This window comes from Brugia malayi, assembly GCF_000002995.4.
Source record: "Brugia malayi strain FR3 genome assembly, contig: Bm_v4_Chr3_scaffold_001, whole genome shotgun sequence".
In the NCBI taxonomy this organism is placed as follows: Eukaryota; Metazoa; Nematoda; class Chromadorea; order Rhabditida; family Onchocercidae; genus Brugia; species Brugia malayi.
The window spans coordinates 13,689,551-13,708,665 of NW_025062477.1; the positions used below are offsets into that span (position 1 = coordinate 13,689,551).

General features: G+C 25.6%; 1 protein-coding gene across 1 annotated transcript; it reads left to right on the forward strand.

The window, feature by feature from the left end:
- Positions 1-5,593: 5,593 nt before the first annotated feature.
- On the forward strand, positions 5,594-10,691 carry Bma-ada-2 (Uncharacterized protein; the record flags this gene model as incomplete). The annotated part of the gene is made up of 14 exons (XM_043081102.1): positions 5,594-5,722; positions 6,300-6,466; positions 6,871-6,987; positions 7,372-7,472; positions 7,549-7,781; positions 7,953-8,006; positions 8,090-8,234; positions 8,471-8,577; positions 8,875-9,063; positions 9,315-9,402; positions 9,771-9,883; positions 10,099-10,246; positions 10,421-10,492; positions 10,678-10,691. 14 exons carry the CDS (start codon positions 5,594-5,596, stop codon positions 10,689-10,691), a joined length of 1,677 nt encoding a protein of 558 aa, XP_042937036.1.
- Positions 10,692-19,115: the final 8,424 nt, after the last annotated feature.

Below are 19,115 nucleotides of genomic sequence, written 5' to 3' on the forward strand. Positions count from 1 at the left end.
ATCAAAACGAGAAAGGATATTTTCACATTAATTAGTTATTTGTTTTTTATCAATTCTATAATTTATATGATGTTTTTTTTTTTTTTTTTTTTTTTAATGAACAAATTTAAATTATAATTAAATAAATGCAAAGGTAAAAAAGGAGGGAAAAAATGCAAAATGTTGCAATTATTTCAATAAAAATCGATTTGTTTTTTTTTTTTTTGTTTATTTAATTTTGTAATTGGAATAATATTTAAAAATACAAAAAATTATTTAATTTTATAATTGGAATAATATTTAAAATTACAAAAAAAAAAACTAATCTAAATTAGTCAAATTAATTATAAATAACTCTTTTTTTTTCACTTATTATTACGTATTTACGTGAAAAATTTTATTTTATTATATAATTGTATACGCTTACGTCGCTTTCATTTATGCAAAAAAAAAAGTGTTTGTAACTTTGTTAATTTCATTTTTAAATGTGATGAATGTGAGAAATTTTAAATTTTATCAATTCGATCTTTGATTAAAAAAAATAATTCTTTGCTCTTTTTTTTTTGTTTAAGATATTACAGTGAATTATTATTACTTTTTTTTTTTAAAAAAATTGTTTTTATAATTTTATTTAAATAATTATCTTTTTATAATCTGCAAAAAAAAAAAAAAAAAAAAAAAAAAAAAAAAAAAAACAAGAAAAAAAAAGTGGAATAAATAGAACAAATGAGAAAAAATAATAAAATTGAGAAAAAAAAAAAAACAATTTTTTTCTGTTTTTTTCTTCAAAAATTAAATTACTTCTAAAGTTAATTTTATTCTTTCAATTATTTTAAAATAATCGAAAATTAAAGTATTTTATTTTTTCAAAGAAAAAAAAAATACAACTTATAATTTTACTATAACTTCCAATTGTTTAGATTTTTTCCAGCATAATCTAATACAAATGACTAAATGTAAGATTTAGTTAATAATTAAAAACTGAAATTAAAATTTAAAAAATTAAAATATAAGTGTAATAATTATTCAAATAAATGAAAATGATAAATACAGTATGATTATCGCTAATGGAATTAATGGAATGTTTATGACATGCAATTCAATGCAAGAATAAATGATTAAATAAGTCATGTAATAAAGTAAATTTATTATTTATAACTGCAAAAAAAGGAAAAAAATATTTGAAAAATTCTAAAAAAATAAAAAAAAAATAAAAAAAAAACTGTTAAAATTAAATTTTTTATTATAAGCAATAGTATTTTTATCAATTTAATAAAGTTTTAAAAAAATAATAATAATAATTTCTATTCTAATTGTTCGAACTGTAATAAGAAAAATAAAAAATTTCAACAAAAAAAAAAAAAAAAAAAAAAAAAAATTTCTCAACAATATTAACTAATTAAAAATAATAAATAATCAAGTTTTAGTTTAAAATAATAATATTTTAAAAATAAAATAATAATAGTAATGACAATATTAACTAATTAAAAATAATAAATAATTAAGTTTTAATAATTTTTTTTTTTTGAAAAATAATTCTTATTCTAATTGTTCTAACTGTAATAGAAACAGTATAATAGATAAAAAATTTCTCAACAATATTGGATAATTAAAAATAATAAATAATTAAATTTTATTTCACTTTTTTTTTTTAAAAAAAAAAAAATGTTTAAAAGGAAGAGACGAAGATGCCATGATAATATTGATTTTGAGTAAAACTATTCAAAAAAAAAAACTTGAGACAACAATTCTTTTGGACTTTTCTTCTCAATCTCTACTCCACTTTCACTTTCATATACTTGCTCAATCTAGGCTTTCATAGAGAGTAAATTGAGCCTAGGCTCTGCTACTAGTAAGAGCTATATTAGCCATATACTCATCCATTTGCTTGCTTCATCGATCAAAATGACAAGAAAAACATGTTTGAAAAAAAATTTTTTTTTCTTACTTAGCTTCTTTTTTTTTTTTTTTTTTTGTCAATTTAATTTGACTATATTGAGAATTATATTAGAAAATAAGCAAAAAATATCCAAATACAAACACAAGCCATATTTTGAGATGGATTCAAGTTTAAATTTAAATCTAAACTCTAAACTCAAAACATTAAACATTAAATTTAAAATGTAAACCTAAAATTAAATTTAATTCTAAATTTTTTGTATTTTAAAATTGCCAAAATTATAAATATACCTGTCAACTCTTATCAGAATTTCTATTTTTTTTTTCTTTTTTTAAAAAAATAAGGTTAAGAAGAATCAAGAATCAAGGCGAAAAAACCTTTTGGTATAAAAAATTTTTTTAATTTCTTCTTAACTTTTTAAAAGTTTTCGATTACCTTCATATAATATGAAATATGAGAACTTGCATTTGAAAAAAAAAAAAAAAAAAAGAAACAAAAAATAGAAACAAAACAAAATTGAAAATATCCATCTCTATGTCATTAATTAATTGCAGGAAAATGATAAAATCAAATGTTAAGAAAAAAAAAAGTCTCATAATTTTTGATATACTGAAGAATTTCTAATTCCTCTAGAAGTGAACAATTTTTGTTTACATTGTTAAAATTAGGCACAAATAAAATAAATAAATAATAACAAAAAGAGAAAAGACAATGAATTGCTAGAAATGAAAAAATTTTTTCTTCTGCATATTTTTATAATTCTATTATATCATCTAATTTAGTTTTTAATTTCATGCGAATTATTTTTATTTTTAAAAAATTTAATTTTTAATTTTTATTTTTTAATATAATTGTTTGACAAAAATAATGCATATATAACCTTTATTCGTAAATTTGCTCGATTAACACCTAATTTTTATCCAATATTTTTATTGGTTTTAAATGGCGCAAATGGAATGTTTCATTGATATTAAATGATCATTCACATTGATCAGATGGCGCAAATAGAATATCTTATTGATACTAAATAATAATTCACATTGATCAAATGGCGCAAATGGAATGTTTCATTGGTATTAAATGACAATTCACATTGGCCAAATGGCGCAAATGGAAGACCTCACTGATATTAAATGATAATTCAAATGAAATATCACGAATTGATAATGGATGAATTTAATAAATCAAATTATAGGAATAAAAAGTGATATGTATATATAATGAAGTTTTAATTGTTTTCCATTTGAAAAGATTTATCCATTCTGTTACATTTATTACTTGAAAAAAATAAATGAACAAAAAAGAAAAATTTTTTGTAAAAGATAGAAAACATTGAGAGTATTTCATTAAAAATGCTATTTTGCATAATTTTATCACTTCAATTAACATATCATTTTCATAACTGAACATAGAAGTAAACAGGAAAATTTTTTAAAAGTAAATTTTATACATTTAGGAAAAGAATAGATGAAGATGAAACTTAATCCTTCTTTTCCTGATTCATTAGCTTGACAAATATTTGATAGTTAACTTTGCTTTGCTTGTATAGTTATACTTGAAAACTTGGATTAGCAATTAAATTACAGAATTCTGCTTCATGCATTAGATGATTAAGCTTCGAAGACATTTTTTTTTTTTTTTTTCGAAGACAAAAAGAATTTTAATTAATCTGATCGGCTAGAAAGCTTAATCTGATGCTAACTAGTACTAACTTAATGCAAAGAAAAAAGAAAGGTTTCCGAAATAGATATGATTTCAAATTTGATAAGATGATTCCGTCAGATAATTAATTAATTATTACGTGAAACGTGTATCTCAGTGATGAACTGAAGAGAAATTGTTGGATGTTACTTCGAGAATAAGCATCGAAAAAGTCAAATGTTGATAGCTACTATCGGAGTGAGTGTATGTAATAGCATCACTCAATAATCAATTAATCCGGATGAAAAAGAAAAACGGCAAACCCTGAAACCGGAGAAAGAAAGAGAGAGATATAGAGAAAGAATTTATATGCTCTTCTTGCAATCGATGCTCTACTGTATAAGTCAAGTTATAACATAATAAATCTTTATCTGGAAACATTTCAAACTTTACACTTAAAAATAGCATTTCTCGAGTTATTCACGTGAAAATGATAGCCCCAAAGTTTTACGCATAATAAGGACAATTCTTCAATTCACGTTACAGTTCTTGAACATCTCACGTTAATATGACGTAATGATGACAGCAGTCCTTGAACAGCTCACGTTAATATGACGTAATGATGACAACAGTTCTTGAACATCTCACGTTAATATGACGTAACGATGACAACAGTTCTTGAACAGCTCACGTTAATATGACGTAATGATGACAACAGTTCTTGAACATCTCACGTTAATATGACGTAATGATGACAACAGTTCTTGAACATCTCACGTTAATATGACGTAATGATGACAGCAGTTCTTGAACAGCTCGCGTTAATATGACGTAATGATGACAGCAGTTCTTGAACATCTCACGTTAATATGACGTAATGATGACAACAGTTCTTGAACAGCTCACGTTAATATGACGTAATGATGACAACAGTTCTTGAACATCTCACGTTAATATGGCGTAATGATGACAACAGTTCTTGAACATCTCACGTTAATATGACGTAATGATGACAACAGTTCTTGAACATCTCACGTTAATATGACGTAATGATGACAACAGTTCTTGAACAGCTCACGTTAATATGACGTAATGATGACAACACTTCTTGAACATCTCACGTTAATATGGCGTAATGATGACAACAGTTCTTGAACATCTCACGTTAATATGACGTAATGATGACAACAGTTCTTGAACAGCTCTCGTTAATATGACGTAATGATGACAGCAGTTCTTGAACATCTCACGTTAATATGACGTAATGATGACAGCAGTTCTTGAACAGCTCGCGTTAATATGACGTAATGATGACAGCAGTTCTTGAACAGCTCACGTTAATATGACGTAATGATGACAACAGTTCTTGAACATCTCACGTTAATATGACGTAATGATGACAACAGTTCTTGAACATCTCACGTTAATATGACGTAATGATGACAGCAGTTCTTGAACAGCTCGCGTTAATATGACGTAATGATGACAGCAGTTCTTGAATTGCCCACGTAATGAGGACAATTTCCACGTCAGTGACTCAAAGAAATCAATAACCACACACGATGTCATCTGAATATGCCACATGCAAACACATATTCACCCGCCTAACATTGCGTGGTTCTACAAACGATTGTTTGCACTGAGAAACGATAACAGCAGAAATTCATTGATGTCAATTTGGCATATTTAATTTGATATTGAGTTAATTCGTAAATTATGTGTTTGTTTAGATGTTTTTCCCATTTTTTTAAAAATCGTTTAATTATTTAATTTCTATCAAATATTTTTGATAGGATGAAAAATTAAATAAGTTCTGGATAATGTGAAGAATTAAACAATTTGTGTTAACATGAAATAGTTCGTAAGGACGTGAAAATTTAGTTAATTCATGATGATAACTTGAAAAATTAAATAGTTTTTGATAAATGTGAAAAAAAAAAAATGGATTAGTTTCTAATAACTGATAGTTCTTGATAATGTGCAAAAGTGGATTCAAATTAGAAAGTATCAAATAACGATGACAAAGTGACATTCAGTGAATTCAGTTTATATTATAATTTTTTTTTTTTTCAGATGAATGAAATGGCTACAAATAAGATTATATGCTGTAATTGTGAAATTTCATTAGTGCCAACGAAATATATTTATATTCAATGTGATATTTGTCAAAAGAAAGGATTTGATGTGAAACTATGCACTTCTGTATGTGTTATACTTTTTCTTCCCAATTTTTTTTTTTTTTTTCATTCTTTATTTTCAGATTAAAATTAAGCTTTGAAAGAGAGATTAGTTGTGTGATTAAACTTGTTAGCTAATTAAATTTATTAGTTTCATTCTTTTCTGCTAACTATTGAGCAAGAAATCCGCGTTACATTAATGAAATTACTACTACAATTGCTGTTAAGTATAGAGTAAAATTGAAAGATTTAAAAGTGAAATGTAAGAAGATTTAGGCATGATCAAATACTGTTGGATCCAAATTGATTATTATCACTAGGAATTGATATTGTGCAATAATTAATGTGAAAGTTTATTTTACCTATTTGATATAGGTAAAATAAATTTTTACTTTTAAAATATAAAACATAAAATTAAATATGTATGTGTAGCTGATATGAAAGAAATGGTTAGTTTGAGTGATAAAACAAATTATCATACAAACATATTTTATTCTACTGTGAAATGTAAGATATTAAGAAGATGATTATTTGTTGTTTTACATTCCTTTTTTTTTTTCTTAAATGATAGTAATAATAATAACTTTAATATTTTTTTACAGTGTTTTCGAATGGGTGCAGAATGTGGTCCACATAAACGTGGACATGCATACACAGTTATAGATCGTAAAGGACCTTCATTATTTCAAACAACATCTGATAAGCAGTGGGGTTGGAAAGAAGACCTGAAATTGATTGAAGCAGCACATAAGCACAAATTGGGCAATTGGTGTGTTTTGATAGAAAAATCTTTGTGAGAAAAATATCTTTGATAGTACATAATCATAGGTATCCATTAGTCGCATTCAACTTTTATTTATCTGTCGTTTTTTATTTAACAGTACAATAATCTTCCAAAAAAGAAAAAAAAAATTTTTCATAGTGTGATATGAAGATGATTTGTGCTAATGTTTTAGTATTCGCAACAACAAACATATCAAATTTTAGACAATTTCGATGACTGTTATTGGGATTACAACATAATAATAATAGGACTTATCTTTTTGAACTATTTGAAATTAAAAAATAAATACTATTGGTTGGATAATTTTAAAAAGATCTGCGATGATAGTTCTTTATTTATTTATTTGTTGCTGATAGATATATATTTATTCGTCATCATTTATCGTTCAGGGATGAAATTGCATCAGAGTTGGATACTGATAAAACTGCCGATGATGCTAGGAAACGTTTTGATCAATTTTTTATACGTGGTCCCTTTGGTCGATATGCAGCCGGTGCTATTTCAGGGTGATTTCTTCTCTAATTATTATTTTATGTTTAATTTACTTAACAGGTAAATTAAGCTGTAATAAATATATGGATTAAAAAATTTTGATATATTTTGAAATTGAATGGTGTAGTACTCTTCCAGTTTATTTATTTATTTGCTGTGTTACCTTATTATTACTGAGGTACTATCAGTTGTAGAAAAATAAGCTCGTGCAAATCGAATTCATTATTACTGATCTCTTCTTGCTGAATTATAGAAAAGGGTTTTTTTTTCCCTACAAAGTTTTAGGAGCAGCTTGCTTTACCATTATTTAACTATCATATTTTGAAAAGAGAAAAGGAAATTGTCAAATCATAACTAGAAAGGAAATAACAATAAATTTTATTATTACTATTTTTCAGGCCATATGTTGGTAATCATAAAGATGAAGAAAGCAGTTCATCACATCCTGAATCAAGTATGGTTGGTCAAGGACAAGTAGTAGATAGTTCAGATTGGCAATGTATGTTTTTTGTTTATTTTCTTCTTCTGTCACATTTGAGAAAATATAAATCTTGTAAAAATAATCTATTTTCTAGATATAACCGAATTTTTTCGTAATTACGATCAAGCCGTAGATTTGGACGATCCAAACTGGTTTGACCAATTCAAAGAGCCTTTGATGAAATTTAAGAGTGAATTTTATGCTCAACATGTACAAAGCCCAGCAAAAAAGAATGATGATGATGAGCAGCAACAAACTTTTGAAAATAATAATGATTCACAGCTGATAACTCCACCTTCATCACCACTTTCTGTGGAATTTTTGAGAGTGAGTTTTCTTCTCATTCATCTCATTATCAAAGGATTTTCCTATTATATTTGGAGAACATATTAGATAAAATGGAATAATTCATGTTTAATCTGTAAATTTTATAATTTATCCAGATGACAGATAATATAACATTTTTTATTCTTATATATGTTTTTATTTTTCTTTCAGACAGATGACGATGGCAAAAGAAAACGATTATTGTCTGTGAGTGATTTTGATGAAGTAAGTTTTATTTTAGTTGCAATTTCTTCATAGCGTAGCTAATATTTTATGTCGAACTGGGTTTTTTTTTATTTCATTTTTAGAGCGATGGTGAAGAAATAACGAACTCAGAGAGCAGTAATTCATCTGATTATGAGACTGAGTTAACACCACATTGTTCAAAAAAAAGAAACACTGGTCGTAGTGCTCATATTTATCGTAGCTCATTAGGTGCGGATGAAGGAAATGGTTGGTTATTTCATTATTACATTTTGTTTTTTCGATTACATTAGTTATTTATCTTATTCTTTGTTTGATCAGAAAAAAAAAAAGACAGCAAAAATTTTCGTAGCTTATAAGATAGTGTGTGTATTCGATGAAGTTGAAAGGTCATAAGAAGAGTATTTTGTGATAAAATGTTAATAAAAAAAAAAAAAATGTTGATGACTCATGTGTTATTGATGATTTATACCAATGAATTTTAGAGCCAGAATCGGAACAAAAATATGAAAGAAAGAAACCAGTATTGCAATTGAAGCGTGTTGGAAAGAAGAGACAAAAAAAAGATCGTAGGAAAAAATTATTTTTAGAGGTAATTATTTTATTTTATTAGCATTCTGTTTTCATTTTTTCAGGTTTACAAAATTTTTCTTATCATAATGATAACAGCTAAAGTAATGTCAGTTATCATTTCGTAAGTAATTATTTAATTTAGAATATTTGTTCTCATTTCATTGTAGTTTAGTTTTCGAACCTCAACATTTTCTTTCTTTTTTACAACAATATTCCGAAATTTGTAATGTTGGTCATGTTATTATTAGATAACAGAACTTATATTTTTGGTTATTTGGAAATCAACAAAAATATGTTTAAATTATACCTTATTCAGGAAGCATACAAAGGAAAACTTGTGGTAAAAATAAGTGAAGATGCAAAGAAGCAGTTGCGAGAATTTCATCCGGAACAATTTTATGCAAATGTACCATTATTACCTTTCGAAGCAGAAGAACGTTTAAAATTGAAGGATACCGATCTTCAATTATTGGGATATATGCCAGAAAGAGAGGATTTTGAATGGGTCAGTCATTGGAATAATATACTGCTGCATTTTTTATCCTTTTAATTTTTTTTTTCTATTTTCTAAATGTAAAACAAGGATTTCTTTACTGTTCATAACCGAAATATCCCTTTCAAATCTTCCATTCCATTTTTTTTTTTCTTGCCCTATCCACTTTATCTGCTATTTTTGTCCCCTAATTTTCTGTATATTTTATTTTCCAACCTAAAATTTATACTGCATGCAGCACTATGTAATGATACATATTTCAGGAATTCATGAATGATGCAGAAAAATTAATTAGCCGTTTAATGTTGCAGCCAGGTCCTGATACAGATGAAGACAGTGCTTTTGAAAGCGGTGGTTTTTTTTTTTTTTTTTTTTTTTTAATGGTTTAGAGGGTTTTTTTTTTCGATGTATCAATCACTGACAATGAAAACTGTCGCTTAATGTTCATTTCACGTATACACGTATCACGTACTGCATATGATGTTCTGTGGAGTATTTTTTGACTTCTAGAAGGGAGATATCTATAACTGCAGGTATAGCTAGCACTAAAGTGGTACAATTTTAAAAAGGACAAAAAAGCAGTAAAAGAAAGAGACTGATTTATTTTTGTAGAATTCAAATAACAAATGTTATTGAATCAGCATTTCGCATTGCTATCAAATTATATTCCCATTAGTATGTACATGATATGTTTATATATATATATATATTTTGTTTAGCTGTAAAATTAGCAAAGGTGCAGAAATATAATCGAATCTTGAAGCAGAGAAGAGCAAAAAAAGCAGCTGTTAGAGAATATGAACTTGTGAACAAGTTTTTTGACAAAATCAAGGTAATTTTTTTTTTTTAATAGTTTTTAGTAATTATAAACATCACTTCATTTTATTTTTTTTTTAGTTGCATTTTGGAACAAATTAGGGATCAGTGATATCGATCAGAAGTTTAGAACTTTATGTATTATTAAAATGCCTTTTTTCTCCTGTCATTGAACTCAATTAATTGAGTATGAAAACAAAATTGTTAATTGAAGTGGTGTGCAATTTTCAGAAAATAGAAGAAACTCGTCGGAGTATGACACACAGTCAGCATTATTCATCTTCAACACGCCAATATGAATTACTTCATTCATTTATGAAAAGAACTTGTCAAGTAGTGAGACAATCGGAGTTAAATCAATTATTTGATGCAATCATAGGTAATAATTTAGTAATTTTTCTAATCCTAAAAAAAAGAACAAAGGAAATATATTTTTCCTTTTTTCATTGTCTTATTTTGAAATTATAATTTTTGTGTTACTGCAAGAATAGATTTGAATTTTTGATTTGATTGTGTATTTTAATGAGAATTATTTAAAGTGTTACTTTTTCAGGTTACACGAACTTGAATGAAAGGATTTTGAAATTGGAAAATCTTAAAGCAGATATTGTTAAGGATCCGAAAGGTTTTTCATAATTTGGATAATTTGGTATTCCCATTAGTAGAGAGTCTACCTTACCTGTATTTTAACTTTAACTTAATACACAAAATTATTTTTAGAGTAGGTTATTTGCAGTAAGTTAGAAAAGTAATCGCAAGTATCCATCTCCACTCCAGTAAATATATTACAAAAGTATATGTATTTTTTAGGTAAGAAGAGATAACCCCGAAGAGACAGCCCAAGCAATGAGTATGAAACAAATTTGAGGCTTTATATACATGCCTATTTCCGATATGCATTTGCTTGCAATACTACCGGATGACTTTATTGGAAATGTTGGAAAAGGATCAGTAAATGCATCCAAAATTGCCCAAATATTCCAGGATCTCAGGGCATATTAGGACTAAATATGAACTAGAATATGATATGATGCAAATAGTCCATCCATTAAACATGATACATCCTATAGGTCAGATCCAAAACAAAGCTCAATTTTTCATCAAAGCCAGAATAATATCTAGATGCTAATTAAATTTCAAACCTCATTAATATCATCTTTCAATCATTTTTATAATTGTTTCGAAACTGTTGCAATGTGATAAAGTAACACTTCTTAATATTTAGCATTATATTTAAATGTAAAGATTAGTTAATACTTCATCTTTGGAATCAATCTAATTTTATGCTAAGACTGCTACTATTCTCATAAAGCGATAGTGACATACGAAAAAGGAACTGTTGTATTTTGATTGGTGACACACGCAGGAATATGTAGTGAAACATAGAAATTGATTGGTTTCTTTTTTTTTTTTTTTTCAGAATCAACTTTTGCTGGAAGCGTTTCAAACTCTGAGCTGTTTAGCAAGCCATTGAAAAAGGATCAGTGAAATTCGATATGTTAATTACAGAATACAGAAATTGACTATGTTGCTATGATTTGATAAGAGAATTTCAGTAGAGAATGATGGTATTTTCAAATGCTAGGAAAGATACTCTAAAAAATTCCAGTGAAATTATTGATTTTTCAGGGATAAAAATCGATAGGTACAATTTATTTTTGTAAAGTGTTGTTTTTGAATTTCTCATTTAAGTGTATTCGAGTGGACTAAATAATGGTAGTATCAAAGTTTTTGAGATTTTATTCAGTATGAAATAATTTTTATATTTCTCATATAACTTATATTGTGAGTCGTTGGTAATTTTTCTGCGATATTTGCAATACTTATTTCAATCCTCAAATTTCTGGTGTTTTTTCTAGTTTTCGTACTTTTTTTGCCATTAACATTGTTATTCTTTATTGCATATATATATATTAATCATTATAATGTTTTTGTATTTAATTACGGAATAAATTTTTCTTAGTAAGTCCATAGTAACATCTAAAAACGCATGCTGCATAGTATAGCTTTTTTCAGAATTTTTCCTGTTATTTCTATCGTATGAAATCGAGCGGTTATCTTTTATTTCGATTTAATTGTAAAATAAAAAACAAAAATATAATGTGATTATTGTTTGTATCAATTATATCCGAGAATTCGTAATAATCCCAAAGAATTTATACTTTTATAAAATTGTAAATACACAATTATCATTGTTTAATATCCCTTATAAAACGATAAATTTATTACCCAAGATGAAATTTGTTTACACTTAAATTACTTATTAGAATCATAAGTGTTTGAAAATTTGTCAATTTAAAGTTTTTTTTATCATGGTTAAGCTTATTATATATATCTGTGTTTTTGATTTCATTTTTCACTTCCTTACTTTTTATTTTGCCTAGGTTTTCTCCTCCTTTTTTCTTTTAATGTTTTCAAGGCATACGATGAAACTATATTAATAACAAGTAACAAAAAAGATAAACATTTTTTTAATTTCATCTTAAAATATTTTTATGACTTTAAATAGGAAAAAAAAATTCAAAAAAATTTGTTTTCAAAAAATTAGAATCGATGATAATCCATTCTTTCTTCATAATTTAGAGAGACTTAAATGTTAATTAATAAAAATTATACGTTTTGATATTCAAGAAAAAGATGATCATTTAACTTTTTAATTATTTTCACTTCTAACTATTTGCTTGTAATATAATGGAATAAAGTGAAAAGTTTATACCAGCTAAAACCGTTTCAAATTGAACAGCTGCAGTTTTCTGATTATAACAAATTTTAAATTTCATTTCTTTATCATATTATTATTCGTTTTCTTAGTTTCATCATCAAATTTTCTAATCAACTGTATTTACATTTCAATTGCTAAAAAAATCATCGATTAATATGAATCATTTTATTCTAGATACATCCTTTAATTTGCTAGAATACTTAACTTAAAATTTAATTCGCATTTTTCGTTTTGGATTGCAAATATTAGAGCGTTTTTCTTTTGTTTTTTGTTTTTTAACAATAAAATAGTGTAATTTAAATCCAATAAATAAATAAGAGTAAAATCAAAAAAAAAAAAAACCCCGAATATGTCGAAATAAATTTGTATTAAATCCATGAGACCAAAGATTGTCGTATTTGACTAATTCTTAGATAAATTTCTCAATTGAGAAATTCGTTATTCAATACTCATTTGCATTTCTTGGAATTTCACAGTTTGTTAACAAAGAATATTTGCATTACTTCAACACAGAGTTGAAAATTGCTCTCAATTTTATTATCAAAGTCTTCCTGACACGTTGTCAGCTCTTTGTTTCATTCTTTGTTCTAAGAATTGTAAAGCTTTTCCAATATGGTATTTGCTCTTGTAAGTAATTGATGTAGTATTAAAATTTAACTCTTACTTTATAAAAACTAAAGATCATCATCTATTAGGGTATAACTCTTTACTTGCAGGTAATCATAATCTATTAATTTTGCCAATATTGTTGTCCAGCAATTTTAATTTCAGTAAAGCACAGATCAATCAATTTCAAACAAAAATCATTGCTGCAAAAGAAATTGTTATAATAAATATTCTTATAAAAATTTTTTGACTCTATAAATTATAAAAATTATTTGTCTCTATAAATTTTAATTAATAAATAACTGAATCATTTTCATTTCAATTCAATTTTTAATTCCAGTATAATTTCCTGCATGAAATTTTTTTATTATTCATAAAAATAGTGAATGTGTGAATTAATTTATTTTTCTGTTATAATAATTGCCACAAACAATAAATTATAAAAAATTACGTAAATGAGATCATATTTCACAGCAAATAAAATATTTTTTCATTGCTAAAATAACATTTATGAAGAATGAAATTGGAAATTGTTACAGAATCAGAAAATTCTTATAAATTTTCTACCAATATTAAATTTTTTTTTTAACATGATTTTTTTTTTTTATTTCATTTCATTTCTTTCAAAATAACGCATACTTTTATCATTTATTTATTCATTTAATTCCAATATAATTTAAAATAATAATAATAAATAATAATAATAGTAAAACATCTAAAGATAAAAACAGAAATTAAAAAAAAAAAAACAATTTCTTATCAGATTTTTGGCAATATTATTATGCAAGCTATCACATAACCATCAATTAATCAATCAATTAGTCAACCAATAGTTCAATTAATCAACATAATTATAAATTTTCATTCCAATGATGTAAAAAGTATCTTATGCAAATTTTAATTAATAAATAACTGAATCATTTCCATTTCAATTCAATTTTTAATTCCTGCATGAAATTTTTTTTCATTCATAAAAATAGTGAATGTGTGAATTCATTTATTTTATAATTGCCACAGACAATAAATTATAAATTATATTTCAAAATATTCAAATATAGTCTAAATGTTAATGTTAAATATTAATTTTAGAGATTTTTTAAAAAATATATTATATATTATTATAATGAAATTATTATAGAAGTTTTAATTCATTTGTTAATGAGTTTAATTTGCTGAGTTCTTTTTTTTCGTGTTACATTCCAATTTCACATCATCTATATTTTAGTTAATTCAATCATTTCAATTTAAATTATAATTAACTTTTTTATACACTTTCCTGATGATTCAATAGCTAGCAATGCAGATCTTTTTTTTTTTTTAATTATTAAAAAAAACAACAATCCATTGATTAAATAATTTTTTATGCTTATTAATTATCAGTGAAATAAATTTCATAATATGTAATACTTCACTTTTTAGTATCATAATTTTTAATCAATTTTATTTTAATTTTATTCATTTGAAGAAAAAGAACATTTCAATATCTCTAACTTTTCCCTTCCTTTGCATCTTCTATCTGTCATCTATTTTGTAGCAAAAATGCAGAAGAGCTTATTTTGTTATATTTATCAATTAAATTTGAATTTAATTTTGAAAAAGAGAAAAACAAAGTGACAAAAGTTAATATTCAATTTAATCCCAACGCCATAGTCTTTCTCTCTATCTCTCTTTTTATAAATCTGAAATGTACTTATTACAAAATTAAATATTCTAGCCTAATATACCATACTTCTTTCCTACATTACAAAAAACTAAAAACTTTTCCAAAAGAGTAATTGATAAGTAGGCTATATACACATTAAGCTGTAAATTAATTAAACAAAAAGTGGGAAAAAAGAAATTTTGAATTTTTTTAAAATATTCACAACTTTTTATTTGAAGGAAAAAAAGAGCAAAACCCTTTTTTTTTTCCTTGTGATCGTTAATTTCTTCAGTACAATTTTCGAAATTTTATGATGCATAACGATAGTTCTATTTTCCTTTCCATTTTTCTTTCTTCTTTCCTTTTTTATACTTTTATTTTATAAGTTCAACTGAAAATAAAAAACGAAGCATGCTTTTTTTTTATTTTGTCAATTATTGCCAATACAAACAAATATATTCAAATATTTCACATTAAATAATCAATATACAATATGAAATTATATAAACTACAAATAAAAGTTTAATTTTAATTTTCTCTTTCCAATTATTTTAATAGTAACTATTCAAAAAAAAAAAAAAAAAAAAAAGCTTTTCTCGTTAGTTAAATGTTATTAGTAATTATTATTATTATTACTTATTATTATTATTTAATATTATTATTATTATTACTATTGTTATTATTATTATTATTATTTAATACTATTATTATAGTTTACTATTATGGTAAACTATAATTATAGTAAAATTACTATTAATTCTATTATTAGTTATAGATATATGGTGTTGAATATCATCGTAGTGATTTAATAGGCGACAAAAGAAAGTTTATTGAGGGCGCTTATCAGGTACTATTCAGTTTTTACAGTGAAAAATGAAGTTTCAGCTCAATTTGAACTATTTAGTAGGAGTTTTGTTTTATTTTAGATTAGAACGATTCACTATGAAATTCGATAAATGGAGTGGAGCATACGATCGTTTTTGAACATCCTCACCTCATGTTGATGTTGTGATATTGCTAGCACCTGTTGTGCGTATACCATAAACTGTAACCGTAAATACCTAATGATAAACCTAAGCATAAGTGTAGCGATGAAGACCTAGGAAGATGGCGAGTTTCCTTTGCTAGAACTGACTTGAAGATATAACTTCACTCGTGATGTTATATCTTCAAATAATAAACATCAGTATGAGAATGTTCAAAAACGATCATATGCTCACTTCACTTATCGCATTTCATAGTGAATCGGTCCAATCTAAAATAAAACAAAACTCCTACTAAATAGTTCAAATTGAGCTGAAACTTTATTTTTCATTAAAAAATTGAATAGTCATCTGATAAGCGCCATCAATAATCTTTCTTTCGTCGGCTATTAAATCACTACGATGATATGCAACACCACGAGTGAAGCTCAGTTCTACCAAAGCAAACTCGCCATCTTCCTAGGTTTTCACCGTTAAACTTATGCTTAGGTTTATCATTTGGTATTTACGGTTACAGTTTATGGTATACACACAACAGGTGCTAGCAATATCACAACATCAACATGAGGTGAGGATGTTCAAAAACGATCCTATGCTTCACTCCATTTATCGAATTTCATAGTAAATCGCTCCAATCCTGCAATACATAACTATCATCATACATTATGCGGACGTTTCACAACACAAATTAAATACCAGTAATGATGAAACAACACCCCAAGATCCATTTTAATATCTGTTAATCAAAGTACGAATTGGCAATCATCAGAACACGTGATAGGTATCAGGAATGATACTGGTGCGATGTGAGAATTTACAAACAATTTTGCTAAACTCTGCCATAAAATGTTAAATTTTAAAAGCGCAAATAGTTAGTAACTAATCTTCCCACTCTCGATAGTACTCGCCAACTAGCATGATCATCGAGAATCTTCTAATATCATAATTTCCAGCAGCTTCAATTTTGGCAATTGAACCTGCTGATGGTTCCTATTTTGAATAAATTAATAATCAAAGCTTTCAAAAACTGTTATTTTTCATCTCTTAACTTATGATTTTTTTAATAAAAAATCGCATTGCTTTGATATCGGCCGGCATTATAAAGTTGTCGAACCTAACATAGAAGAATGAGAGGTCTTTGTTCTGTTTGCTGTTTAAAATTGAAAAGGAATGAATGATAAAATGAAATATCTCGAACAACACTAAATAAGTTATTGATGAAATATAACACCAACAAATTTCCCAACAAATGATTTCTCCATGATAATGATAAGTTGCTGCAATACAATAAAACACAGAAATTCGCCACAAATCGTTCCAAGAAGCATTCAGTTAGCTAATGAATGATTAGACAAGAAGTGAAACCGAATTTAAGATATATCAAAAGATGCACACATATGCCTAGTATTACTTGCGGAAGATATAACATTAATGTCGTACTGGTGGTTCACTATATTGTACTTCGATGTTTTTCTTTCTACTCACTACGCTTTTAACAATTAATAAAGTGTAAGTAAGTAATTGATAACTTATAAAAGAAAAAATTTTTGCTCCTACAAAACGATTTGAAAAAAAAAAAACTGAAAGGCACTAAAAATGTTTCAATCGTTTGATTGCTATACATATATGTGATATGGCTATATCTGTTTGTGTACGCATCCGCATCTGTGCCTTTGTCTATTTGCGCACATGCACAAAGACAGTGTTTCTCTTTGTTTCACTTTATTTTTCAAAAAGACAGTATAAACGCTAAGAAAGAATAATGCTAATCAACACAGTGATGATTGAGTCTAAATTGGAGTTTAGCATGGGAGTGGAGTATCATTACGATGATATGAAACATCATATATGTGTATGTATATAACTAATAATGGAATTAATAGTTTACTACAGTTACTTTAACAAGAATACTTTAATTAATGTTATAAAATGATTGACAATATATAAAATAAAACTATTATACTGCGTATTTTCAATATCTATTATTTAAATATTATCTATTATCACTTTTCCAAAACATTCTTTCTGAATTATGATTAGATACATCTAAATACATGTTAAATATCAAAAAAATGTTACTTTATCACATTCAAACAAATTTTGCAACAATTATAAAAATAATTGCAAGATGTTAATATTAATAAAGTTCAAAATCAAATTAAAATATTTAGGTATTACTGTAGTGAAAAGTAAATTAACTTTCTTCTTAAAGTCTAACATCTATAATATGCATTAAATTTAAATAGACCATCTATACAATTCTAATTTATTACATATTTTTCCAAGATTTTCCCAAAGTTTGGGCATTTGTAAATCTTTGGGTAAATATGTGTAAATTTATCAATCTTTTTTATTTGCACTTTAATAAAGTCATTTATTTGATTGTGTTATTGTTTATTAGAAATGCATGTATATAAATAATATATTATACATGCGCCTAAATAATATTATACTTGCCAAAAAAGCCTTCAGAAGATAAATTTTGTTTGATACGCATTGCTTTAACAATCTTCAACAAGAACCCTTTAAAAATATGTTCACTTCCTGCATATTTTTTACATTTTTAATGACGGTGAAAATTACAAAAAAAAAAAAAAAAAAAAAAAACAAAGTGAGAAATACGGACAAGTTCAAGACAGATCAAATTAATCATTTAAGCGGAAAAAAGAACCAAATTCACCAGAAAAATCAATTTTTTGTATATTTAAGAAATCCGTATTACATAAAGGTAGATGCATTTTAAAATGCACTTTTATTGCGAAAAGCACAGGTGTAAAACAAACAATAAGCATGACATTTAATAAAGTGATTTTTAATTATAAATGCTGGGTGAGGAATATGAAATTTCGAAGTGGAATTAATAAGTATTTTTCACTTTTTTTTTTTGTAGTTTTCACCGTCATCCCCGATCATTGCTGTATTCTGAATTAGATCATATAGTGAATTTAAATTGTATTAATATCAAACCTGATATTATAATTTCGGTTTCAACAGTATTATTTATCAATCGTGATATCATGAAGAGTGTAAAAAACATAAATGATACCATTTATATATATATATATATATATAATTCATCACATTAATGTATAATTCATTAATTGTAGAAAAAAAAAACATTAAAAATGATGGAACTCAGGGAAAAAAAAACTGCATAACAAAACCGTAATCAATTAATTAATTAGACACGACAAAAACATAATGGTTTGCCTTGTTGATAATTTAACGTCAATAAATGACACTGATAAGAACATACAATCCTTTCCTTTTTTTTCTTTTCTTAATATATTATATA